This window comes from Malania oleifera, chromosome 10 (genome assembly GCF_029873635.1).
Source record: "Malania oleifera isolate guangnan ecotype guangnan chromosome 10, ASM2987363v1, whole genome shotgun sequence".
In the NCBI taxonomy this organism is placed as follows: Eukaryota; Viridiplantae; Streptophyta; class Magnoliopsida; order Santalales; family Ximeniaceae; genus Malania; species Malania oleifera.
Genome location: NC_080426.1, coordinates 25,797,073 through 25,825,024, shown reverse-complemented (window position 1 = coordinate 25,825,024; position 27,952 = coordinate 25,797,073). Strand labels below are relative to the sequence as shown.

Sequence of the window (27,952 nt, the reverse complement as noted above, 5' to 3'; positions counted from 1 at the left end):
TTCATTTAGCATATGAGATATATTATATGTGTTCGTAAAATAATACATTGAGGTATTTATTAAAGTGTCCTCACTTGGTTATTTTTGTAGGAACAACCAGCTAGCTTCCAGTCTCCTTTACCTGTACCGGTCTCCTTCAACAGGCCTCCACCTTGCCATTGAATTTTGGTTAGGTATACTTTGTATGTTTGCATTTTATTTAATGATTTTATTGTAGGATGCAAACACTAGTTATTAGAAGAGCGCAGAGCTTTCGAGGACCCAACCATAAAAAAATAATTTCACCTTCTTTTTAAATTTTTTTACAATTAAGATAAATCATCATTCCTAATTAAATTGAATAAATTAAGTGAAAGATCAAGGCTCACGGGTGATGGTGAGAAATTTAAGATGTCCATGAACCATGACGCTGCAACCGAAGAAACACTTACTCATGCACACACAAGAACTGGCGATAAAGAAATTTTGAGATAATTATATAATATTAAATGACTATAGTTGTAAGCATCTAGTACATAAAATTTAACCAGCATTAATATTCAGTCGTAAGGAGAAAATGTCATTTAATTTTTGAGCCACCCTGCAGCCTCTCAATATCCAACGAGGCTTCTACTTTTCACTCCCATGCATCTGTTGCTTACTGCCACACACCAAAAATCTTTGCGAAAAAAATGCTCACATATTCTAAGCAGCTTCACTGGAGATTAAAATGACATAGCCTTACTGGTTGCCGTTGTCATAACTCACATGGCTGACCAAGAAAAGTAGAAAACCTTTCCAGAGTGAAATAAAATAAAATAAAATAATGTTGCAAAATTATGAGTAGGCAAACAACCCACAGGTATAAGGATTATAAACAAAGCAATCTTCGTTTGCAATGAGGTTTTTATTAATTAATTTTTCATCTGATTCAACATTTCAATGTGTAGTAGGCAACATAATATTGAGCTAAACATTTTAACAAACAGGTGGTAGACAATATATATTAAGGCTTTCAATAGTCTTTTTTTCTTATGATTTCATATTCAAAATGGGGGAAGAAAATTGAAAGTAGAGGGGGAAAGATGAGGACAGACCTGAGCAAGCTTACCGTGAGGGAAAAAATTTAAAACGATTTGCCCTGCCCGACTCGCAAGAAAAATTTTGAAAATAAATTTGGGGAGTTCAATGTTTGTGCTTACACATAAACTTGGAAATAGAGACATGGAAGAGGGAGTAGCAGTGGGTCGGCTGCCTCTCCATCCCGGAGAGGGAGCCGCCGCCGCCACCGCCACGGCCATCGAACATGCGGTTCTGCTCCATACCCAATGTCCTGCCGTCGGAGATGGATTGCGGCGCCGACATTGCCGGCTTCGTCGAGACCGTCATGACGAAGATAGAGCTGCCGACGAATGTTATAGTGGCTGACGTGTTCCTGCATTGGGCGGTGGAGGTTCGAAATCGCAAGAATATTCCGTTGCCGTTGCTGTACACGTTGTCGGCATCGGTATTTTGAATTATGCATCATTTTTTGACCGCGCCGTCGAGAACCAACACTTTTCGGTGAAATTGGCAGTTGTTGTTCCCAAAAAATGAACCTGCCGTTGAAAATTTGAAATATTTCAAAATTGAGCTCGCGCCACAAGAATAATTAACGGCGTTGGCTTTCATTATCAACGTGATTCGTTTTCCAGCGTGAGCCACAACCACGCGTCACGCATCCAGCCGACCGGCATAGGGCCACGTTGGAGGGACGGGCGCCGGCTCCCCTTCTGGCGCTTCTTCTCGACGGTCGAGTCTCTCTCCCTGCTCTCCCCTGGTCTCCCTCGTCTCCGGTCGATGTAAAGCTCCCTCTCTCACGCTCTCTTCTCAATGATCGAGCGGACAATCGAACCAGGTATGGAATCTCTCTCTCATGTGTGCCCTAGTTTTTTTGGCTGTATGAATACGAAACTTATGTTGATTTTTGTTCTGCTGTGCATTATGCTGTCGAGTTTTTTTTTTGGGTATCTGTGTGTGTAAGAGAGACAATGTTTGATTCAATTAAAGTTTTTGGCTCTCAACGGTAAGGGTGCCACACCCAAACATGCGTTAAGGCCATACTCTCCAAGCATGGAGGCGTACATCTTATCCTCCTCAAACCCCTGATGGCGTGGGAGCCTTGTAACACTGATATTACATTTACATTTATTTTTGTCATATTCTGCATTCTTTCATGGGTATTCACTGAAATTTGAAAGATTAGAAAGAAAAAGATGCAGCCATGGTGACTCCTACTGCACCGCATTGGCCAAGTTTTTCCTAACTTAATGAACTTCTTGTATATGAATTTGCAAGAGATGGGTTGTTCTACTTGTTAATGTATATAACACTTGTTCCATATCGATTTGGTAAACAAACCTTGCCCTTACTAGACTATATATAGAATACCCCTCTTGTATACAAATTACACCATTCAATACAATTCTCTTCTCTTGTATTCTCTCTCTCTCTCTCTCTCTCAATATGGTATTAGAGCCACTATTTCCGTTTAGTGGTCCTTGGCCTATCAAGAGTTGAGTATGCTCCGTGATTGCCACTATAAGTGGATCTTTTGCATAAGAAATACTTTTTGTGTAGCTTGGTATATCAAGAGTTGAATATGCTCTATGATTGCAACTATTATTAGTTGATCCTTCACATCAAAAAGACTTCTTGTATAACCTCTTCATACCTGTCCAGCTGCCTCTAGCTGCTGCCTGCCTCCGGCCGCCGCCACTGCCTTCGATAGTTGCTGCTCGTCCCCGGTCACCGTCTTCGACCGCCCGTCTTTGATCACCGCCTCTAACTGAAGTCGCCCGTTTCTGGCCGCCACCGTTGTCCTCTAGCCATTGTCGTCGCCTCCGCACACTATGGAGCATCTTTGAGGCTTCAAAACCCCATTGCCATCATTATGGAAGACCCCAACTACTTTGTATGGGCTCAGGCTATGTCGAGCTTTCTCAAGTGCAGAAAGCTTTGGCGATATGCCACTAGCGATATCACCGAACCAAAGAAAATTGATGGTGAAGCCAATTTGTGCGCAAGGATCGGTGAGAAATTCTCAGTAGAAACTTTAGCATTTATGTGAGCAAGAGAGCTTTTTGAAGATTGTAAGCAAAGAGAGCTTGATTGCTGATTTTAATTCTTGGTATCTTTAATCCTTTGTCTTGGGGGGTATTTATAGAGTTTAGAAAGTGTATTTTGTGTTCCCCAAGTGACTTGGAGTGTTTCCCAAGTTTTCATAACGTTTAGAATTCAAAAACTCAATTTTGGAAACTTTCCGTTACTTTTAAAAATCTGAATTTCGAAGAGTCAGTTGATTGGGTTTGAAGAGTCAGTCGCCTGGGTCAACACATTCAGGTGCTTGACAGCTTCGACCACCTTTCAGCATTTTGGTCATAACTTTTCCTATACAACTCCAAATTAGACGTTCTTGGTATCAACAGAAAACTAAGAGAAAATCTCACAACTTTCATGTTGAACACTTTTTAAAATAAGGAGTGTTTGATAGAGAAAAATGCGCATCAATGCAGATATAGAAAAAAAAAAACAAAATGTGGAAAATCCTGTTTTGATACTTTTCATTCCAAAAATAATTTTAACCTTTTTGAATTAACTTTTGACCTTATAAAAATATTTTCTAAGTATTTTAAAAGGTATTTAGGTCCAAGAAATTAACCTAAGAGTTTCATGCATTCATATTGAAATTGTTTGAAATACTTAGATAAAGACTTCTTAAGACTTTGACATTCTAAGCACTTAAGTCTTTATGCTTGTCTTTCTTTGAGTCTATCTTGTCTTCAAGTTTCAATATACTTTCTATCTTTGAATCCAAGCTTTTCCTTCTTCAATTTTCTTTTGTTTCATCATGGGCCAAGCATAATCTTCATGCGAGCTTTTTTATAAACACTTTTGAGCTTGATTTCTTTTTATGAAAACTTTTGAGCCTTCAAACGTATCTTAGCAAAACATGTTAAGTTCCTTTAGTTTGTTATCATCAAAATAAGATTCTAAGCCTTGTGAGGCCAACAATTTCCCCCTTTTTGATGATGACAAATAAGGAACAAAAAATTGAGTAAGCCTTAAAAAGGCTCTCCCTTTCAATAAGTATCATCTTAACACCATTTGCAATATCAAGATCAATTTCAATATCATGCTCATATATCAAGATTAATTATCATGTTCATATACCTCATTTCATAGTTGAGCCAATATACATGCTTAGGTATGCAGAGTCATGCTAGTGTCATGCTCAATTTTTGTCCAAAACTTCTCCTCCTTTTTGACATCAATCAAAAAAAGCAAAAAAAAAAAAAAAAATATATCAAAGCAATGAGCAACCATAAGCAAAAGTATATATCCAGTGAATGCACAAAACAAAACTTTGCATTCATCATGCATAAAAAGATAGAAAACAAGTCTCAAAGTAGCATGAGAAAATACAAAAGATTGTATATAAGAATTTTCAATAATTTCATAAGTCATGATATCATTACATAACAAATCTAACTCCCTCTGAATGAAATGTATTTCATATTCAATAAATTCATAATTTCATTCTTGAAGTGCAAACTATGTATCCATAAATAATATGAGTGTAAATATTATGTGAAGCTATGTTTTTAATTTTATCATGTCATGCTCATTTTTAGTTTGCTAATATTTAGTTTTGCTAAATTTTCTCCAGCTTTTTTATTTTTATTTTTTTATATCAACAAAAGAATAAACTGAGAGAAATATTATGCAAAGGTACTAAGGACCAAAAAAATTCTGCATTTATATCACAATAACAAGGTCCATAAGCCAGCATATATTTCAATCAAAACATGGTCATCCATTATTCATCATGCCAAAAATATATAACATAATCCAACATCAGCATGTGAACTAAGATGGTCAAGAGAAAACAAATAAAAGAGCTAAGCAAAAAGATAGTAGCGTCAAACATTTCAACTCAGTTTAGTGTTTTTGACTTTTCTGCTATCTTCAAGCACTTATCCTTATTTCTTATTCAAAATTCTTATGCAATAAGCTCAATTTGCTTTAGATTTTATTTCTTTTGATTTCAGATAATTTTTTTGCATATGAATACCCAAAATTCATATGGCTTTCCAAATCTCAATACTTTCTAAGTTTTAGCCTTGTACCATCCAAGCTTTCTTGATTTGTGGCCAAAAATGCCATTCTTGTATTTATTTGTTTTAATATTATAGTTGTCAATAATCTCATAAACTCTTCTTTAAGATTTTCCATTTCAACTAGTTCAATATTTTTGTATTAATTGGGATTAAGTGACTTTCCATATATTGAACAAGGAGAATTTTTCTTCTTATATTTAAATTTGACTATCTTGAATCTTGTAGACTATCCTAATATCTTTGGAGTGAACTAGTTTGTGAACTAGGCCTTTTATCTAGGTATCCATACTTTCTTGGGTCTGGATGGTTTAACAAGTGATGTTTCTTTTATTCTCCAAACTTGTCTAGTTTTCACACCCTTTCTCTTTAATGGACATTCAAACTTAATGCGTCCTTTCTTCTTACATAGAAAACATGTGGTATGTGTGTAAGAATTTGAGGAGGTGCTAACATAGTCTTTGGAGGCTTTTGCAAAGTACCCCATGTAGAGGTTCTTTTTCCTTGTATTCTCAACTCCATTGAATCCTATGCCTTCTTTATTCAAGGACATTCTTTGTGCGCCAATCATTTTATCAAGATTTTTTTTTCCTCTAGTGAAGTTGTAAATTATTTTATTTTGATCCTCAATTTTCTTTTCAAGATCACGTATTTTTGGGTCTTTTGTATTTTTACCCTTTTCTTGATTTTAAGACATTTTGCTGATTTTGTTTTCTAGTTCAGAAATATATAGATCTTTCTCATTATCAATGGAAGTTTGGGATTTTAGATCTTCCAATTCTTTTATCATTTTTTCATTCTTGCTTTCTAATCTTTTGATTTTTAAATCCTTCTCTCTTTCAGCAAGATTTTTAGATTCTAATTCTTTCATAACAGCTTCATTCTTATTTTTCAATGAAGTGTATCGTTTAGTTACTTTAACGAGAATTTTATGAACCTTGAATTGTTCACTTTGTAATTCTTAGTAAGATGGTCTACTCTCATCATTGGATTCATCAGATGAATCATCACAAGAATCATTAAATGATTTGGATGAAGAGCTTTGTACTTCATCAACATCCCATGCCATAAGACAACCATTTGACATCTCTTGATCGCTTGATTCACTCTCCGAACTGCTGGTGCTTATATTGTTCCATGTAGTTGCCTTCATTGCCTTTTTCTTTTTCTTCTTAGAATCCCTCTTAAGCTGTGGACAATCCGGTTTAATATGCCCAACTTTCTTACAATTGTAACAAATAGGGGGTTCATTTTTAGTTTACTTTTTACTTGTTTCCTCTTTATTTGATTTGGAGTCCTTGAATTTTCTTGTAAATTTATTCTTCTTTCTAAGGATTTTTGCAAGTTTCTTGGTTATGAAGGCTGTATCATTTACATCCATCACTTCTTCATCTAGAGCTTTCACTTGAGACTTTAAATGCAATGGATTCTTTGTTTTTAGATTTTCCACTTCTTTCGTTTTTGCCATCTAATAAGTGAGTAGGGAACCTATTAATTCATCTAAGGAGATGTTTTTCAAATTTCTTCTTTCAGTTATTGCAGTTGCCTTAGGTTCCCAAGTCGGTGGAAGTCCTCTAAGAATTTTTCGAATCATTTCATATGTTGAGTAATTTTTCCTTAAAGCATTTAATGAGTTTATTATGTGAGTAAACCTAGTATACACGCTAGTGATAGTTTCATCCGGGTTCATCCTAAAGGCCTCGTACTCGCTTGTGAGCATGCCGATTCTACTATCTCTAATATCGACCGTTCCTTCATAGGTTACCTCTAACTTTTCTCAAATTTCTTTGGCTGACTTACATGCCATGACACTATTAAACTCATTTACATCCAAGGCACAATATAGTGCATTCAAGGCACTTGAATTAACTTGTAGCATCTTAAAATCATTATCGGTCATGTCTTTTTCCTCTTTGGGTGCTTCTTTGCCATCAACTAATTTAGTGGGGATGTGGTCACCATTTGTGACAACTTTCCATGCCTTCCAATCCATGGTTTGCAGGTATATCCTCATTCGTTGTTTCCTAAAAGTATAGTTGACACCGCAAAAGAGGGGTGGTCTATAAGAGGATTGACCCTCGGCAAAGGGAGATACACCTAGGTGTGCCATTTAAATCTTTATATAGCTTCTAATTTAAGATTTGCTATAACCCTGCTCTGATACTAATTGAAAAGTAAGGTGTACTCCCAAGAGGGGGGGTGAATTGGGTTTTAAAATTTTCTTTATAAACTTTTAGTTAAGTATAACCCTTCTTCAATTTTAGTTTTGATTCAACAAATATATATATTCAGCAATCACACTCTTCACTCAAATCTTATCAACAAGAGAAAATATTGCTAATTCAACTTTCATAATTTCAATAGATGAATATTTAGATCAGATTTTCTTTTCAGTATACTTCAAAGACAATATTGATATTTGAAAGTTATCTTGAGTATCTTGTAATTTTTTTTTCAATAGAATAATTTATTTCACAAAATTCATATCAGCTGTGCATTCAACAATTTCAACTTTCAAGGCTTTATCTAAAAATTCAATCCAATCAATCTTTTATGTTAAAGATCAGCTTGAGTTATATTCATGGTTCTCACAAAAAAATTTGCAAATTCATGTGAGTTATATTCTCCACCATGATCCGTGCGAAGAACTTTTATTGGGTTGCCAACCTCTTTCTCAACAAGCGCTTTATAGCATTTAAAAACTACAAAGGCGTCAGATTTTTCTTGCAAAAAATAAACCCATATTTTTGACTATAATCATCAATGAAGGTAATTATATATCTTTTACCTCCATTAGAATGTGGTGTTATTGGCCCGCAAATGTCGGAATGAACAAGCTCCAATGCCTTCTTCGCTCTCCAATATTTTCCTCGTGGAATTGTTTGCGGTGTTGTTTGCTAACAATACATTCTTCACAAACTTGAGAAGGAGCTGTAATTTGAGGAAGACCCATCACCATATTCTTCTGTTGTAGTGTTTTTAATCCTCCAAAATTCAGATGCCCATATCAGAAGTGCCATAGCCATGCCTCATCCTTCAATCTTGCTGAGAAGCATGAATGAGTGGTGTTGTGGAGATAAAGTGGGAACATACGACTCTCCGTCATGTTAACTTGAGCAATTAAACCCAACTTTGCATCTTGAATCTGACATACTCCATCTTTGATAGAAATCTCGTATCCCTTTTCTTGCAACTGACCCACACTAAGCAAGTTGGTCTTTAATTTTGGTACAAAAAGAACATTAGTGATTGTGTGGGTGGAATTTCCTTTAGTTTGGATTGTTACCTTTCATTTTCCCATAACAGAAATCATGGAATTGTCACCGAACTTAACAGAGTTGCGAAAAGATTCATCCAAGTCAGAAAATGCCTCCTTAACTCCACAAATGTGGTTGCTGCATCCAGTGTCTAAATACCACATGTTTTGTTGAGTTTCTTCTTTCACGTGACACACCATAAAAAGAGACACATCTTCTTCTTTTTCTGCAAAGTTAGTTTTTTCTCCACTTTGTCTATTCAAATTAGTTTGACATTCTGACTTATAATGGCAATGCCTATGACATCTGTAACATTCAACATTGGACTTGTCTGCTGACTTTGGTCTATAAGTTGTTGAGTGGTGGCTGCCACATCCTCTGCCTCGTCCTTGAAATTGCCTCTCTTGATGTAGATGATTTTGTTGTTGGCTCCCACAATCATTGTTGAATCTGCCTCCTCTACCTCGACCTCTGCCTCTACCTTGTCCTCTATCAGCTCCACTGGGTTTAGAGTTATTTTTTGATAAGGCCTTCAATGCTTGTTCTTTTTTCTCCTACTGGTTAATTTTCTGCTCATGAACCAGCAAAGAACTTTGTAATTCATCAATTGAAAGTTCATTAACATCATTAGCTTCTTCTATAGAACAGACAATAAAATTAAATTTTGGTGTCAAGGATCGAAGAATCTTCTCAACAATGGTAACATCCTCTGTCTTGTTGCCATGGATCTGCGTCTTGTTAACGATTGCCATCGTTCTTGAAAAATAGTCTGCAACTGACTCTCCTGATTTCATTCGAAGCATTTCGAACTCTGAACGAAGTGCTTGAAGCTGCTGCCTCTTAGCCCTTGCTGTACCTTGGCACTTCTTCTTCATGGAATCCCAAATATGCTTGGTGGTGTCCTTGCAAAGAATGGTTTCCAAGATTGAGCGATCAATAGCTTGGAAAAGGTAGTTTTTTGCCTTCAAATCTTTCAGCTTCAATGCTTCTAACTCTGTTCTCTGCGCATCCGTTAACATTGTATCGGCTGCTGGTTCTGTTACCCCAGAAACAATCACCTGCCAATACTCTTTAGAGGGCATGAAATTCTCCATTAGCATGCTCCAATGATCATAGTGACCATCAAAGCGGGGAATGGCTGGTTGGACAAAATTTCTGGTTGCCATAGTTTTGCTGCTGCAAAAGAAAATGGAGCTACTGCTGTATCTCACTCTTACCTCAGGAACTCCTGTGGCTCTGATACCACTGATAGAAAAACAGGAGAGAAGAGCTTTACTTAATAGAAGGTACTCCCCATATATCATTCATCACACAAACAGCCTTTACATAGGCTAATACACAACAGTTAAAAGCATAAAAATAGGCACTAAACACAAGCACTACTAAACATGTAAACTAGCTCCTATGGAGCACTACTCAACGTGTAAAAAGAAAAAAAACCGAACATCCTAAAAACTAGGACAAAAGAAAAACTGCCCTGACTTTTTAACAGACATAAATCCAAGTTCTTTCCTTCAAGTGTGGTTGGTATTAAGTTCTAAAAACTGCTTCAAGTTCTGAACTACTGAATCAATTTATATTTTGAATCTGTAAATTTTTTATTGGATTGATAATTATTCACTCTAGTGTTTGAATACATGCATTTTCCCCATTTATCCTATTATTTTGTTCTTCTCCAGTCCTCGCAATTCAAGGTTCCAACCTTGCGCAACATTATAGAACCAGAAAATACCATCACAGAAAAACTAGTCTACCCTATAAAAAATCATGGCCAGTCACCATATAAAAAATCACATATTACTGTTCAAGATCATCATGTGTGTGCATGTACATATACTATATATACAGGCATTCCATAACATCATCATTGATCTGTTGCATTTATGAGAGAAAGGAATGGAAAGAAGAGCAAACATTATTTAAGCATGACCATAATCATCCCCGAATTGCCTCTTTGGTTGTCTCTAAATTTTTTAAAACAAGAACAATTTGCAAATCACCAAAGTCATTATATTTATGCTTGATTCACTAGTGTTTGCTTCCATTCTCCATAATCATCCCATAGTCATCTTGTTGTGATTTGATTTGTGCTCCTACTAGTTTATGCACAAAGGGAGAGCAATGATTGGTGTAGAGGAGGACATAGACAGATATGACTTTGCTGGAAACTGGAGGAAGAAGGACCGTGACAAGAGGATGAGATTGTGAGGGAGTATCAAACTAGGTAGGCAAGAGAGGACAAAGTATTTCAATTTGAAACTAGTGGTGTTAAAGGGATGAGGTACATGATTTGAGAGAGGGAAAAATAAAGAAAGGAGAAGGGGGTGTTTATGGGAAGGTATTAGATGAGAGCAGTGAGTTATGTGAAGCTAGAAAGTATAGTTTGATCGAAGTAATACCCTTTTGAGTGGTAATTCAAAAGCTAGAAAGCGCTAATACTCTAGGAACCTTTGATTGTTAGCATTCGACATGTCTTGGATATCGACATGACATGCATCTAACATGTGTAGGAAATTAAATTTAGAGCAAAAGACACTAACCTCTCCTGAGGTTTCAAAAATCCCAAGGACCTCCCTTAAGGTTTGTGAAAAAGACACAAACCTCCACTTGAATTTTGTAAAAAGACAAGTTTTTTGAGGGGAGGTGTGTATCTTTTAGGCAAACCTCAAGGGAGGTTTGTGGCATTTTTGAATCCTTAGGAGAGGTTTGTGTCATTTTTGAAACCTCAAGGGAGGTGTTTGTCTTTTTGTCAAGCCTGAGGGGAGGTGAATGTCTTTTGTCCTTAAATACCTCCCCTGAGGTTTGTGGAAAAGACATAAACCTCCCCTTGAATTTTGTAAAAAGACAAGTTTTTTTAGAGGAGGTCTATATCTTTTAGGCAAAGCTCAAGGGAGATTTGTGGCATTTTTGAAACCTGGTTTGTGTCATTTTTGAAGCCTCAGGGGAGGTCTCTGTATTTTTGTCAAATCTTAGGGGAGGTGAGTGTCTTTTTTCCTTAAATTTAGTTTATTTTTTGACACAACCCTAGCCGACACTTCTCAGTGTAGTGTTGATCGACGCTTTTTCTTGACACAACTTGAAACATTTTGAATGCGACACTGAACTCTTCTTAACATAGCTGAACTCGTCTTTTATGTTTTTAGATTATTAATTGTTCTTGGACCAATGTTTTTTGTGCTCCTTATTGCTAAGTACATGGCAGCTGGTGGTTTTTTGTTATTGAATTGTTTTCATTGTTGAGATACTATTATGATAATGTTATAAATCTGATTGTACGTGTATGGATTTGTAGTATCAAATTATGAATTACAAATTCATACATCGAATTTAGATGAAATTCAGTTTTAGAATGTGCATTAATGATGCCTAAAGTCATTGTAAATGTAATTTACCCTAATATTTTACATCTAAAAAGGAAAATCCAAAACTGAATACATTGTGTTGTATCCTCCTAGTTTTTACCAACTTGTTGCGTCGGTTTTGTGTAGTTTCCATGTCATGTGTCGATTGGTGCTTCTTAGTTTAAAAGTGTTCCTTGACAAGGCTAGTTCACGTAGTGGATCTAAAATTAAGTCCATATCATGTAGTATCTTGAAACTAGGATCATATTAGCAACTTAAAATATAAGGACACTTATCGGCAAACGTATGGAGATAGTGGATACAATGATTAGAAGGATAATTAACGGAATTTGCCTTTAAGAGACTAAATGGGTAGGGGAGAAAGCTAGAGAAAGAGAAATTGAAAATTCAGGATTTAAACTTTGGTATATTGGGAAAAGAGAAACATAAAAATGGGATAAGAATAATAGTAGACACAGACCTACAAAGATAATGTAGTAGATGTTAAAAGAATAGGGGATAAGATCACAAAAATCAAGATAACTCTAGGTTCGGAGATAATAAATGTCATTAGTACATAAGCTCCCTAACTAGGATTAGCAGAAAACCTTAAAAGACAATTTTGGAAATATATGGATAATATTATATAAGGGATACCGGGGTCTAGAAAAACATTCGATGGAGCTGATTTGAATGGACACATCGGAAAGGACGATATAGGTTATGAGAGGATACATGGAGGCTAGGATATAGAAATGAAAAATGCGACCATGTTGTGATTCTAGATTTTTCCATGTCTTACGATTTGGTTAATGAGAGGCTACATGGAAGCTGGGGATATGGAGATAAAAAATATGGTAGTGTTACAATTTTAGATTTTGCCATGTCTTACGATTTGATTATAGTGAATACCTGCTTTAGAAAAAGAGAATAACACTTAATAACTTTCAAGAGTGGGCAAAATAAAAGTTAAATAGATTTCATCTTAACTAGGAAAGGGGATTGTCTATCATGTAAGCATTGTAAAATTATCCCATGTGAAAGTTTGACTACACAACATAGAGTCCTAGTATTAGATATATGTACTAAAATGAACAACATAAATCAACGCAATAGGACTAGATGGTGAAGCTTGAAGGGGGAAAATATAGTAAAATTCACAGATAAAGTGATCAAAGAGAGTGATTGGACGATAGGGGATAAGGTGGATGCGAGCACTATGTGGCATCACTAATTCTATCAAAAAGATTACAAAAGAGATTTTTTAGGTGAACCTAAAGGAAGATACTCAAGCAATAAAGAAAGTTGGTGGTGGGATCAAGATGTTCAGAAAGCCATAAAGACAAAGAAACTAGTATAAAAGATGGAAAAATTATAGAAATATAGAAAACCTTGAAAAGTATGAAGAGGCAAGATAAAAACTACAAAAAAGGCAAGTGGTGAAGTTAAACATAGAGCTTATGATACTTTATATCCTAGACTAGATACAAAAGAAGGAGAAGGAGACATATATAAAGTTTCTAGAGTTAGAGAAAGAAAGTCGAAAGATTTAGGCAATGTAAATTGTATAAAGGACGAGAATAGTAATGTCTTGATTAATGAAGAAGATATAGAAAAAAGGTGGCAAAGATACTTTAATAAGTTGTTTAATGAAAACCAAATTGAAAGTTTTAACTTTGAAGTGACAAATGAGGAAAAGACTAAAACTAGGAGATCTATTCACAAAATTAGAGTCCATTGAAGTTAACTTGACTTTAAAAAAGATGAAAAGTGGGAAATCTATAGAACTGGTAACATCCCAATTGAAGTTTGGAAATGTTTAGATAATAAAGGAAGTATATAGTGAATAATCTATTCAACATTTTTACAAAAACCAAGAAAATGTCAGAGGGATGGAGGAAAAGTGTGTTAATACCTATATACAAAAACAAAGACGATATTCAAAATTGTAATAATTATTGCGGAATTAAGATTATAAGTCATATGATGAAACTGTGGGATAGGGTAATTGAGCAAAGAATACGACTAGAAACAAGGGTTTTAGAGAATCAATTTGGTTTTATGCCTTGGAGATTGACAATGGAAGCTATTTATCTTTTAAGAAGATTAATGAAAAAGTTTAGGGAAACGACGAGATACTTGCATATGTTTTTTATGGACATAGAGAAAGCCTATGATAGAGTACCTATGGAAGTTTGTTTGGTGGGTATTAGAAAAGAAGGAAGTATTTAGTTGATATACTAAGGTCATTAAGGATATGTATGATATAGTAACGATTAGCATTATGACTGTAGGAGGAGAGTCAAGAGAATTTCCAGTCAAAATAGGTGTACATCAAGGTTTTACTTTGAGCCCTTATCTTTTTTGTTTTAGTGATTGATGATCTCACTAGGAATATCTAAAATGTGATCCCTTGGTTGATGTTGTTTGTCGATGATATTGTCTTGATTGATGAAAGTAAGAGTGGAATCTAAAGTTAGAACTATGGAGGACTATTGTCTTGATTGATGAAGGTAAGAGTGGAATCAAAGTTAGAACTATGGATGACTATTGTCTTGATTGATGAAAGTAAGAGTTGAATCTAATTTAGAACTATGGAGGACTACTTTAGAGTAAGGTTTTAGGATAGGTATAAATAAAACAAAATATATGAAATATAATTTTAGTAACGGAAGGAGGAATATTAGAGATAAAATTAAACTTGATAATCAATAAACTAATAGCACTAATAGATTTCAATATCTTGGATCTATTATGCAAGCAGAAGGAGAAATTGAATAGGATGTAATGCATATAATTAAAGCACATTGAGTAAAATGGAGTGTTTTAGGCGTGCTTTGTGATTGTAGAATACCCTTACAATTAAAAGGAAAGTTCTCTAAGATGGCTAGAAGGCCAGCCATGCTCTATGGATTGGATGTTGAGCAACTAAGAAACATGTACTAACAGTAAAAATTGTTGAAATGTGAATGTTAAGATGGATGAGTGGGATGACATTAATAGATAAATTAAGGAGTGAACATATTTGCAATAAACTAGGCATAGCACCGGTCAAAGACTAGATGAGGGAAGGATGACTTAGATGGTTTGGACATTTAAAACATAGATCAAATAGCGCACCTGTGAGGAGGAGTGAGTTAATTATTATTTCTAGTATTAAATGGGGTTTGTGTGGACCTAAAATAACTTGGAGTGAAATAGTAAGGAAGGACTTAATAGCCCTTAAGTTAGAGGAGGAAAATGCCCTTGATCCGTGAGTTGGCATAAAAGGATTCATGTAACTTACCCCACCTAATTGGACTTAAGGCTTGTTGTCATTGTTGTTGTATTTTGTAGTGTCCTGACGAAGCCAATTCAATATCGTGTAGTAACAATTTCTAGGATTCTTGAGAGATAGATACTTGACTTCCTGATTTTGGGGAGAATATAAGAGATCACTTGGTTAGTTGGGAGATTGTTAGGAGACCTAAATTGAAAGGGACTCTCAGACTTGGTAATGGTGTTCCTAAAAACATCTATCTAATCGGAAACGGTGGTGGAGACTCTCCTCAAAAGTTAATTCCTTATGGTACAAGGTGATAAAAGGTAAGTATGGGACCCATCAGTGATGAATTAATTGATTTCAAATATTAAAAAGGAAAATTCGAGAAGACAACCTTAAAATTGACTATTGGAAAACCTCACTGTGCTGTAATTCTTGGGGAAAAAATTCAATTTTTTTTTGTTGAACCTTAGTTAATTGGATAATTGAATATATTTCTTCAATTTCTTAAGCTTCTCTCATAAATCGGTATAGTAGATGTAGAGGAAATAGAAAGCCTATTTGGTGCATTAGGCTAGGCAAGGCAAGGTATTGCTTTACATATTTACTCGTTGCGTTGGAAGTTTATCAGGACATGACAATTGAAAGTTATACAAGGAAAGCCCATGTAGGTGTTGAAACTTAGAAATGCTTCTAGTAATTTCCATCTTAACTTTGCTGATGGTTGTTTCACTTTTCATGAAGCTAATCAACCAATGGTAAGGGTCATAAATAATACATTTCTAAGTTGTGCTAATGCTTTACATAAGCATGTAAATTTTCAGATATGAGCTTCAATATTTCCCCCAATGTGGATATTCATACAAGGAAAGAGTTGGTGATCTTTTTAATATTCTTTCCATTGTTCTTATTACATCTAGAGTTGAAAATAACTTTTTTGATGATATTTGTGATAATCTAAGACTAATTTATTTTCTATGGCAGGTAGAAAGGTTTTTAGTAAGGCAAATTTATCAATTTTTTCTCTCTTAATATTGAGTTTGTTTTTTAGAATTCAGTATTACTACACCGTGAGGATTGGGACAGAGCAGGAAAGTTTGTTAAAGCTCTCAGTGCAAGTTAGCAGCGATGAACTAAATTGTGCCGTTTTCTTGATTCTGCTAATTTTCTTCCATAAAATTATTTTTTGATATTTGTTTTTGATTTTTTAAAACCTTTTCTATGGTTAAAACAAATTTATTTCCGAGAGCAGTTTCACTGGAATCTAATAATATGATTTCAAGTTCGGTTAGAATAAAGGAGTTTACTGGTATTGAATCTTGATCCTGATCTGTTGAAGAACAAGGAGAATATTTCTGCAAATCCAATTCCAAATCCTGGTTGTTGGAGTGATTTATTCAAGAACGGTGATCTTTGTAAGCCAGAACTGGAATATTTCAGTCCTATGATAGTTGATGGAAAAATCTTGGTTGATCCTCCTCCTAAATTGTTCGAAATGGGAGCAGAGAGATGGAAGAGATCAGGTAAGTCTTTGGGCAAACCTCCACCTTAAACTTATGTTAAAGCTGTTATTGAGAAGATTTGGAAGAAGATTGAGGACTGGAGATTTTTTATCTCCTGGCATATTTCTAAATTGTTGGATAAAGCACGAAAAATTCATGGAAGTTGTAGCATGATCATGGGATGTTATAGTCAATGGTTCTAGAATGTTCTCTCATTCAGAAACTTAAGCTTCTGAAAAAGGAATCGAAGAGAATTAAGACATATTTTAGTAAAGATCAAGTGTAGGCTGAGTGCTGATAGCTCAAAATGGCTTACTTTCTGGGTCCATTTTTCTTGAAGCAGCAAATATATGTTGGAAAGATTATTTGGCTATTCTAAATTCTGATGAGGAAATATTGAAAGCAAAAAACTAGATAAAGTTGGGTAAAGCTTGGGGACAGAAACAATAAATTCTTCTCTGCAGTGGTGAAAGATAAGTGATCTAAGGCATAAATCAGATTCTTGGAAACTCAGATGGTAAGAAACTTGATTCTGATAAAGGTATTGTTTCTGAAAATCTTAATTTCTATTCCAATCTATAGGGAAGTCTGATGAAAATGTTTATCATTGTAACTGGAGATACCTTAAGAGATCATTAGGGATGTTTTTTTTTCTCCTTTCCTGTTGACAAGTCTCCTGTCCTGGTCCAGATGGGTTCAACGGTAAATTCTTCAAAGCTTGTTGGCCTATTATAAGCAAAGATGTTATTGCAGCAGTTTCATCATTCTTTGTGGACTGTAAAATGCTAAAGCAAGTTAAATCTACTTTCATTACTTAGGCTCCAAAAATAAAAAATCTCATTCTTGCTAAGGATTTTAGGCCTATTGCCTGCTGCCACTTGATTTATAAGAGTATTACAAAAATTATGGCAAATAGATTGCAGGACTGTATTGGGGAGTTTGTGGACTTAAACCAAGTTGCATTTATAAAGGGGAGATCTATTCATGATTGCATTTTATAAAGGGTGATCTCTTCATGACAGCTATTTATTGGCTTATCTTCTAAATAGAAAGCCTGCAAGAATTGCTATGAAGATTGATGTGGTGAAGGCCTTTGATTCTGTTAGCTGGGAAGCAATTATTCAACTTCTTCATTGTATTAAAACTCCAAGCCGATTCATTCTATGGGTAAAGAAATGCATAACTACCCCTAGTTTTTCTGTTATTATTAATAGCCAGCCTCAAGGTTATTTCAAAGCACAGAAGGGGATTAGACAGGGGGATCCTATCTCCCCTTATCTTTTTGTCACATGATGTTGGAAATCTTAACTAGATTGTTGAAATTTTCTGCAAAGAATGGTCAGTTATCTTTTCATATGAAATGCAGTAAGCTTACTCTCAGTAATCTTTGTTTTGCTGATGATGTGCTAATGTTAGCAAATGGTGATAGGAAGCCTGCAGAGAGTATTCATGTTCTTCAAATTTTTTACAGAATTACTGGTTTGAGGTGTAATCCTTTGAAGTCTATTCGGGTTTAAATGAATTTGAAGCTCAGGAAATGGACCTTTTTCTTGGCTTTTCACTGGGTAAGCTTCCAGCTAAGTACTTGGGGTTGCCTTTGGTATCCAAACGAATAAGCGAGAGGGATTTTGAAGATATTTTAGGCAGAATTTATGGAAGAATAAATAAATGGAATTCAAAGTTACTTTCTTATGCTGGTAGACTTCAGCTTATTAAATCAGTGTTAATGCATATTCAAATATACTGATCTGCAGCTATTATTCTCTTTCCTTCAGTTATTAAAGAGCTGAAAATATTTTTGAGTTAGGTGTTTTTGGTGTCTGAATATTAAGCATCTTGAGGGTTAGAACAGAGGTAATATTTCTTCAGGAGTGTATGTTACACATAAAATTTGTTTGGTTGGATAGAAGTGGAGAGATGAGGAAAATGAGTGTCTCTCCACTTCTCTTGTTTGGTTGACACAAGGCGTAGGGGAGAGAAAAAGTAGAGTGGGACAAGAACAAGGTGAAAAAGGAGCCAATTTGTTTCGCCCCCAAATCCGAAAGAAATAGAGAGAAACTATAAAAAATGCAGAGATGCCCTTAGGCAACCTGAAAAGGCGCCATGTGGAGACATTCTTGTGAATGGCCATTGACTTTGTCTTCTTTCCCCATATTTCTTCCACTCTCTCTCTTTCTCTCTCTCTCTCTCTCTCTCTCTCTCTCTCTCTCTCGTGTCAATCAAACAAGGAGGAGTGAAATTAGTTTCTTTTTCTATTCTCATCTCTCTGCTCTCCTGAAAGTTTTCTTTTTCTTCTCTCCACTTCTCTCCAGATGAATGGACTCTTAAATCTTCCTCTCTAATGCTCCTTCCAATTTATCGCCTTATTTAGGATTCTCCTCGTTGTGGTGGAAAGAACTGCATTATATGGGCTTTATGATTGTGCATTGTGGATAGCAAAAGAGACCGTTTTGTTCGCTTATGGTTTGTTTGTGAGGATCTTGATAATTTGGTATCCAAAAATATGTTCCTAGTAGGTGAATGGTTTTGTAGATTACCTTTGGAACTTAATTCTCCATGGCATAGGGTTTTCATAAAATAGGGCATGGAGGGTTTGGAATAAGTTATTTGGTATTTTAGGTGAATGTTGGGTGAATTCTGTGACAGTGGACGACTTTTTGGCAGTGCCTTTTGCAGCTTTGCTGGTTTGGCAGGAAAAAAGGAAAGGGCAGCACTTGGAAATGTGCTTTTTCTTGCATTGTTTTGGGGGCTGTGAATGGAGCGTAATGCACGCATTTTTCTAGAGAAGAAGTCTCTTTTGCTGGTTTGGGACAAGAACATTCTTTGGCTTCTCTTTGGTGTGTGGGGCAAGGAATTTAAAAGTGGTGAGGCATGGTTAGCATTATGTATTGGAGTATTAGTTTTTGTTGGTTTCTATCTCTCTTGTTTTGAAAATGATGGTTAGGGATAAAGTTGTAAGAACCCGTCCCGAGAAATATGGATTAAATAAATAAAAAAGGAGAAGAAAACTAAAAAGAGAAAATCAGCAGGGCTCGTTGACGAGACTCATTCTCTTGTTGATGAAGTCTCTTCAGTGGATCGGTGACAAAATTCAGAGCTCGTCGATGAAGAGATATCGAGGGATTTTGGGAAATTCTCAAATCTCAGGCTCGTCGACGAGGCAACTCCGTCGTCGACAAACACCTTTCTTCTGCTCGTTGACTAGGTTGGCTGGGTCAATTAAGTTATAAATATCCTATTCATTGCTTAGCTGCTAAGAAATCAAAGATTCTCTCTTTTTCTCTCTAGAATTCGAAGGAGGCTCTCTCTCTCTCTCTAAGGTTTCGGGCTGTCTGTTACCTGAATCAATGATTCGACGTTATCACGTGGATCAGGAGGAGAATCTCTACCTTTATAGCGGTTCAGATCTTTGTTTCGAGGATTTTCGGGTTTTGTTTCAAAATCGAGATAAGAGTCCGATTTCATTTTCGATTCGATAGATTTGTAGTGGTTGGGATTATATTGAAGTATTGTTCTTCGGTTTTTAGGTTTCGGGGATCCCGTGTCGTTGTTTTGGACCGATTAAATTCGTGTTTCGGTTTTCGGGATAAGGTAAGGGGTTTTTATTTATATCAGTTATTTTTGTAATCTGAATCGATAAAATTGTGCTTTACGATTATACAAACGCTTTAGCTACTTATTTGGGAAAATCTATTGTGTGAAATTACGGGATTTTTGGGTTATAGTTTTTAGAAAAATTGGCGGTTTCAGGCATTGTCTCCGTTTCCGTTGTAAAATCGTATATTTGGTTAAATGGTAATGTAGAGATGATCGTATCTTTGATTATGTTAAACTGTATTTTCGAATTATCTGTTATAAGATTATTTGTATACCCAAATAAGTGTGGATGAGTTGATATATTGAATGATGTGTTTTGTGAAGAGTGTGCCGGTTAACTACCATAGGCTGTGAGTTGTTGAAATAAGATATAAGAATAGAAGTTCCAAATTGTTTCAGGTTTTGTGAAAATGCTGAGTTGGAATAAAACCGAAGGCATAGGACAATCGAAGCATGCTGGTTAACTACCGAAAGTTGAGATATGAGGCGTGCTAGAATAATACCATAGGCGGCCGAGTCGGTTAACTACTGTTGGCTCAGATATCTGGCTTGAGGTTGAGGGTGTGAAATACCACCTATGATTCCGGTTGGTCATCAAAGGGTGTAAGTTTGCGCCATGTTTGCACCGGTTGAATGCTGGGGGCTTATTCTATGCCAGGCTATTGAGGGTGTCGTGTTGTGCGGTCGACTTAGGTCGAAGAGTGTGACGACACTAGACCGAGGTGTTTTGGTGAGATGTATATTAGAACTGTATTGTGAAAATACTGAAATTGTGAAATGTTTGTGTTTTATTGTTGAAATAACACTCATGTATCCACACACTGATATAACCTGTTTCTCCCTTATTGAGAGGTGTCTCACCCCTGTCATACAAATGTTTTTCAGGTCCTTCGAGTAGCCGACACTAGCGTCTTAACATTTTAGGAGCGTGGTTGTTGGTTAGTTTTGTAGAAGTACTTGTGTAAGTACTGATCTTTGGCCGGGTTGTCATTTTTGGTTATATAGCCACTCGGAGTATGTTATGTATTTTGGGAATTAGACTATGGTTTGTATAGACTCTGGTATGGTATGATGGTATGTTATTATGATGTAATAGGTTGAATTATTCCGCTGCGTATATTGTGTATGTGATTATGGTTAGGGTATATGTGAACCCTACGGGGTCGGACCCTTATACTGTGTAGTATCATAGAAGGTTGTATGGTATAGGGATAGGTTAGGTTATTAAATCACACTCTGGGGCCCATTTATGGGTTTGGGGTGTGACAAAAGTAGTGTCCTTTGCCTCGTGGGTTTTTTCTTTTAGTTTTTTTGCTTTTATTTTCTTGAATGACTTGCTACATGATTGAAGAGTTGTTTCGATGTAATTCTTTTTTTTTGTTCATCTTCTCTTATGCAAGGTTAACAGTGTACACACACACACACACACACACACACACACACACATAAATAGCAGAATCGTTTAGATATGTATCAGTTTATGGTAAGGTTAAAGATTCCATTACTCATAAGGGAACTTGAGCTCGATAGAAGTTTTGGTTAGGGCTTAGGATGGATTGTGGGAAATTGCTGTAGTGGCTTGGGATTTTACATTGGAACAATTAGAAACCATTAATCAATTTTCTAGAAATGACGGAATAAAATGCACATGATCTCGATTCTGAAAAAAATTCCTTCAAATGCAACTCTTGCTTCCAAATATTTCATCTGCATCAAATTTTCAGGTATGACTTGGTGAACATTATTTGTGCTACTCCTTGGGAGATGCTTAGAGCTAACTTTTGTTGTGTATTCACAGTTGATGGTCAAAACTCTGTTAGGTTGGCTGTTTGGTATCAAAATTCTAAAAGCTTGGATCATAAACAGGGTACTTCAATAAAGCCATTTAGTTCTTGATAATTCTTCCAAATATTAAACTTGTTTTGGGCAGTAAATTGCCATGTTGTGAGCTGTCAACAAAGGATCGTTAGGTAGCATTTAGAAGTATAGATTTCAGACTTGGATTTGGATTTATGTAGAGTTAAAAAAAATTCAATATTATTTTATACTTGATTGTATCCAAATCCATACAAATCAAAATTCAAGGATTGAACTTTGCTTTCAAAACCCTAATACTGTATACTATCCTGGAAAAGAAATTACTAATTGTACCAATGATTTGAAAGGCGTAATTATGGCGCGCCTTGAGGCATTTTTGGCCTAAAATGTACCATGGCGTAAGTGAAAAAGTGTTGAGTCCATAAAAGCGTACGCCTTAGGTGAGAAGGCGTACGCATCAGGCAAAAAAACTTGCCTTTTTACACCTCAGATTCAAGTCGTACACCTTTTGGTATTCCTGGTTTAAAACACATTTTTAAAAGGCCAGAACCCAGAACGCACTGAAACCCTATCCTCACTCTTTCTCTCTCCCACGAAGCTTCTTCTCCCCTGCTCTCTCGACGAAGCCTGACAAAGCCTCTGCTTTCTCTTCGAAGCCTCGACGAAGCCTCTGCTTTCTTTTCAAAGCCTCGACGAAGCCTCTACTTTCTCTTCAAAGCCTCGACGAAGCTTCTACTCTCTCAACTCTTCCTTTCTAGGCGAAGCTTCTTCTTCCTCTCCGACGATAGCCTCTAATGATTCGTCCAAGCTTCTCGTCCATCTCCAATGATTACTTTAAGCTTCTCGTCTCTATTCAACGGGTCTGAGGTTCTCGTCTCGTCTCTGAGGTTTTTGCTTCAGATTTTAATTGCTTAAATCTTGTCGCACCTGCTGAAACATGTCTGAAGCTGATTCTAACATTGGCAAATTGGCCTATATGATACTTAAGAATTATGTTTTTATCTTTTTGCTCTAACATTTTTCTCATTTTTATACTATATATAAATTTTTTAATTTTTTAATTTTTTTAGAAAATACAGTCCCAAAATGCTTACGCATTGCCTCGTGAAGAGTAAAACGCCTCGCCTTATGCCTTCGCCTTTTAAAACACTAAATTGTACCAACATGTTTAGAGGCAGAGGATTGTGAGGATTGCACTATCTTGTGGACTGACAACGAAGGACCATTTAGGGAAGTTCCTTAATCCTTATATATAATGTACGCTATTGCTGATTATGTCAATATATTTAGGGGGTTAACCTTTGTGGTGTCAATCCCTCTTTTAATGGAGAAACACTTAGGCTAGGATCGTATCAATTTTTGGTGTAGAATTTGAATTGGTCTTGATTTGGATGAAATTTAGTTTTATTTGATCTAAATTCACCTAAATTCAAATTTATCATTCAAATTTTGACTTTCCAAATATGAGGTTGGTGAATTTTTGTTGCTAACTAGTAACCACTTGGACTTTTATCAATGTGAAAAGAGCAACCATAGGATTGATAAGAAGAAAGGCTTGAATTCTGGATCTAGCCAAACTTTTGACGATTCAAATATTCCAAAAATTTTGGTGTTGATTTAGATCTTAAAGATAAAAATCAGAATTAATGCTTGATTTTTTTTTTTTTCGCGACTTCGAGAACAGTCACAGACATGCAAGAATTAGAACCAAACATTGTAAGCAAACTCATATAAAAATATATATATATATAGACACACACACAAACGACGACGACGATGATGTAGCTGTGACGGAGAAAGGTACCAGCATTCCGACAGATGAGAGCACTTGCGATGGCGACGACGTAGCTGCGATGACGAAAGGTAACCAGCATTCCGACGGCCAAGAGCACTTGCGACGAAGACGTAGTATTAAGGAACTGAAGTCGTAAGGAGTCCCTTAAAGGGATTTTGAATTTCGAAGATGGATTTGGCCTCTTCAATGCTTCCGCAAACGATTTTCCACCAGTGAAAACTTCCCCCTTTCCGACCATATCATCCCCCGAACCACTCCCTGCAACCCACCCACCATCCGCACCTCCCCTTAACCTTTCGGTAACAGCTATTGGAGGCAGCACGACCATGGCTAGCGGCTACCTGTTTTCCATATTGATATCCTAAAAATAAAAAATCAATCTTTTGTTTTTTTTGATCAAATGGTAAATGTATATTGATCAAAGTATGTACAACTACTCTGGGCATCCCTAGGCAATACCAAGGAACCAAAGGTTCCAAACATACAAAAAGATACATTAACTTCCAAGGAACAAAGGTTCCAATCATACTAAAATTACATCAGGAGACCCGGGCATACCCAGGATACATCATTAGCCATACATGAGTTATATCAAAATTACATCAAAGCCTAGGCATCCCTAGGGGTCATTCAGACCATTTCATACATAACTAGCTTTGGGTGATATACTTGGAACTAGCTAACCACATATATATCAAATTTGTTAAATACGACCATGTAAGTGTGTCTTTGAATGACTTTAACAAGCTCAAGGGGAGAGATAGCTTGCCCCTCAAATCTGAATTTATTTCTAAAATGCCATATAAAATACACGGTTACAACCAAGCCAATTTTCTTCCCTACAGATATAATGTTGTTTCCTTTAGCCTCCTTATGCATCCATTTCGCAGCAGCCTTTATGGTTGTCATACCCCTCTTTAAGCCCAACCATTTCTTTAATGATCTTCCAAACCTCATTTGAAAAGTTGCATTTGAAAAAGAGATGATCCATAGTTTCAATTTCACCTTTACAGAAGGTACACTCAATATCAATATTGACCCCCACCAGCTTATCACATGTAGGGAGTCTTTCCTTCACTGCTAGCCAGAGATAGAAAGCTTGTTTTGGCTGGGTTCCATTGAACCATACTTCCCTAACCCAGGGAATTATATGTTTTCTCTCTCCCAAAATCATAGCATTTGTGGGAGTTACATTCCACTCTTCCAGTAGCAGAGAAGCTCTTTACACACCTCCAGATTTTTCCACCAGCTGATCTCGAATCTCCAGCAGTTTCTTGAATAGGTTAGAGTCCTCCTTCTTTGCTGTAACCTCCCATATTCTGCAATTGTTTAAATAGTTATGGTGAATCCACTTAGTCCATAAGGAGTCTTTCTTGGCATGTATGTTCCAAAGGGCTCTAGTCAACAAGGCCATATTTCAAGATTTCAAATCAACAACCCCGAGTCCTCCTTCATCCTTAGTGAGACAGATATCCTGCCAAGCTACCAATGGTTTCCTTCTTCCATTCCACAAGAAGGCCCTACATAGCTTCACAATCTGATTGAGCACATTCCAGGGGATGGGGAAGATGGCAAGCCAGAAGCATTCCACCCCTTGAATGATTGAATTAATAATCTCCAATTTTCCTGCATATGAGAGGGAATTCCTTGGCTATACCTTCAACAAGTCTAATATACGATTGACCAAGGGACTGTAATGCACATATGTCAACCTGGAAGAAAGCAGAGGGACACCCAAGTATCGAATTGGGAATTCACCCAAGCACATACCAGTTAAATTCAGAATCTTCCCCAGTTGCTGATCCTTAATCCCTGCTTGGAACAAATTTGATTTAAGGGAGTAAGCTGTAAGTCCCGAGCACCTAGAGAAGTTTTCCAAGCAATCCATTAAATATTTTACAAACATAAAGTCACCCCTGGAAAATAACATGAGAGCATCAGCAAATATTAAGTGTGTTATTCCCTGTTCTTCACATCTCGGGTGGAATTTAAAGAAAAATTTCCCTTCCACTGATTTCAGAAGCCTTGACAGATACTCCATGCATAGAACAAATAATAGAGGAGAGATGGGATCACCCTGTCGAAGGCCATTCCTGTAACGACCCGAAGAATAATGGCATTTAAATAATAAAAGAAAGGGAAATGGAGCTCGTCGACGAGGCCAGGATTCGTCGACGAGAAAATACCGACAGAGGTTTTTTAGAAGCCTGAAATTCGTCGACGAGGGTTATAGTTCGTCGACGAATTTTCTACAGGACTTGTTGACGAGGTGACGTGGCTCGTCGACGAATCTGGCAGTATAAATAGGGTTAAACGTGATTTTTAGTTCATTTTGCTGCGCCGAATCCCTCTCTCTCTCCCCATACGGTTTCTCCTCCTCTCTTTGATTTCGAGCCGGATTTTCGCTGATTCGACGATCTGAAGCCACCACAACGCTCTTGAGAAAATTTTCTGCTAGTCTGTTGGAGCGGATCGTCGGTGGGATTGAAATGGAAACCATCCCAAATCCAGGGTACGACTTTTTATTCAATATTTGGATTTTTGACAGTTGTAGAAAGTGTTATACGTGTAGAAATACTGAACTTTAATTTTGGGGAATGTTATTTCCAGGGTGTTGAGTTGGGAACCCTGTGGGTGCGGGACATATTTTCTTAGGGGCTTTTCAGGAATCAGGTAAGGGGATAAACTAAGCTAGTTCTTTTTAAGAAATGTATGTATATATATAACATTTGATTTCAGGAAAGTAAATATGTTCATATATATGATTTATATTTGGGAAAATACTGTTGAAAATGATGAAATGTTGAATATATGAAAAACCTGTTTAGTGTGGTATAAGTAGAAATTGTTTTGAAATACTGTTTTCTGGAAATGTGATTATGTTACGGATTTTATAATGGAAAAATCGGCGTACGGGTCGAGATTTTTATATATGGTTGTCGGCGTACGGGCCGTGCTATGTGTATGATTTGCCAGCGTATGAGCTGAGTTATGGATATATTTTGCCGACGTACGGGCCGTGCTATGGATGTGATTTGTCAGCGTATGGGCTGTGTTATAATTTGCTGGCGTATGGATCGAGCTATGATAAAATGTGAAATACCGGCATACGGGCCGATGATTTTCATGATATACGTATATATGCAAAATGATATTATTAATCTGATAATTAATGATATGAGATATCCATATATAACAGTTTTAATATATGTTATATGATATCAGAACCTGGTTGACTTGGTCTAGGCTAGCACTTGCACGGTACCGTTGCTATGTGTCCATGGTTTTTGTGATCATGATATCTGTGTTAATGCCGTTGTACGGAGTGGTGTAAGATTGGATGGTCGATGTTTTTAAGAAGTGTGTGATCACCCCTGGTGTACGGATTAGGTTAGGCAGACCCATTAGACTTACAGACTGTACTTTTGACTTGGCAGTGGTCGACCAATCATTTTCAGGTCCCGCTTTCGAGCCACAACCCAGTCATGTGAGGGTAATACATGACAACAGTCAGCTAACTTTTCAAAAATATTTTTGTATTATTATTATATGAGATGAGATATGTTTATAAAAATGCAGTATATTCTGCCATGTTTTGATGATATATATATGTTTTTCCAAATTTGACAAAACAGTTACTGAATATGTTTTGTATGGTATATGTATAACACAAAATACTCATGTTACCACACATTGGTATTAGTTTATTTTCCTTACTGAGAGGTATCTCACCCCAAAATTTTATAAACTTTTCAGGAGCCCCTGATAGGAGAGCGGGTAAAGCCCCCCTGGTCTAGTACGGTAGATTTGCCCTTCCAGAAGGGTAAGTATTTTGATAGGGTCGGATGTATTTTGTGGAAATGGCCATAAGACATATTTTTTTGGGTTGAGTGTTGTGTATATATATGTATACAGTGATTGTAGTAACTCTGGTATATTGTGGTGTATAATATAATGAGATGGATATGATTGTATGTTTCCTGCTGCTTAGGCTTCCTTTTTGTGTTCTGATGTATCCTTGGTACTCACGGGTCCAAGTGGATTGTGATCTGCTGAGCTATGATTTGTGATATTGATTTAATTATTATATTTTGGAAAAAAAAATAAAAATTTATGCAGGTCGTCACAATTCCTACCTTTAAAAAAACCCACAGAATCTCCCATGGAAGAGAGAACTGAGTTGCAATGGCGACTGCAAACTCCTTTTGGCGTGCGGCATCCCTCAAGATTCCAATCTCTTCCCGG

The 27,952-nt window shown here is 36.4% G+C and overlaps 1 protein-coding gene and 1 long non-coding RNA gene across 3 annotated transcripts; one reads left to right on the top strand and one right to left on the bottom strand.

The window, feature by feature from the left end:
- Nucleotides 1–449: 449 nt before the first annotated feature.
- Nucleotides 450–1,507, bottom strand: LOC131167125 (uncharacterized). The gene is made up of 2 exons (XM_058125951.1): nt 1,182–1,507; nt 450–751 (listed from the first exon to the last, which is right to left on the bottom strand). Exons 1-2 carry the CDS (start codon nt 1,505–1,507, stop codon nt 721–723), a joined length of 357 nt encoding a protein of 118 aa, XP_057981934.1. The 3' UTR covers nt 450–720.
- On the top strand, nt 1,215–27,681 carry LOC131167126 (uncharacterized). 2 transcript variants are annotated; one of them, XR_009139994.1, is made up of 2 exons: nt 1,215–1,876; nt 2,701–3,296. It is a non-coding gene; the product is annotated as an uncharacterized LOC131167126 (long non-coding RNA). The 2 variants fall into 2 exon arrangements; XR_009139993.1 differs by lacking the exon at nt 2,701–3,296 and adding an exon at nt 27,464–27,681 and having other exon boundaries at nt 1,216–1,876.
- Nucleotides 27,682–27,952: the final 271 nt, after the last annotated feature.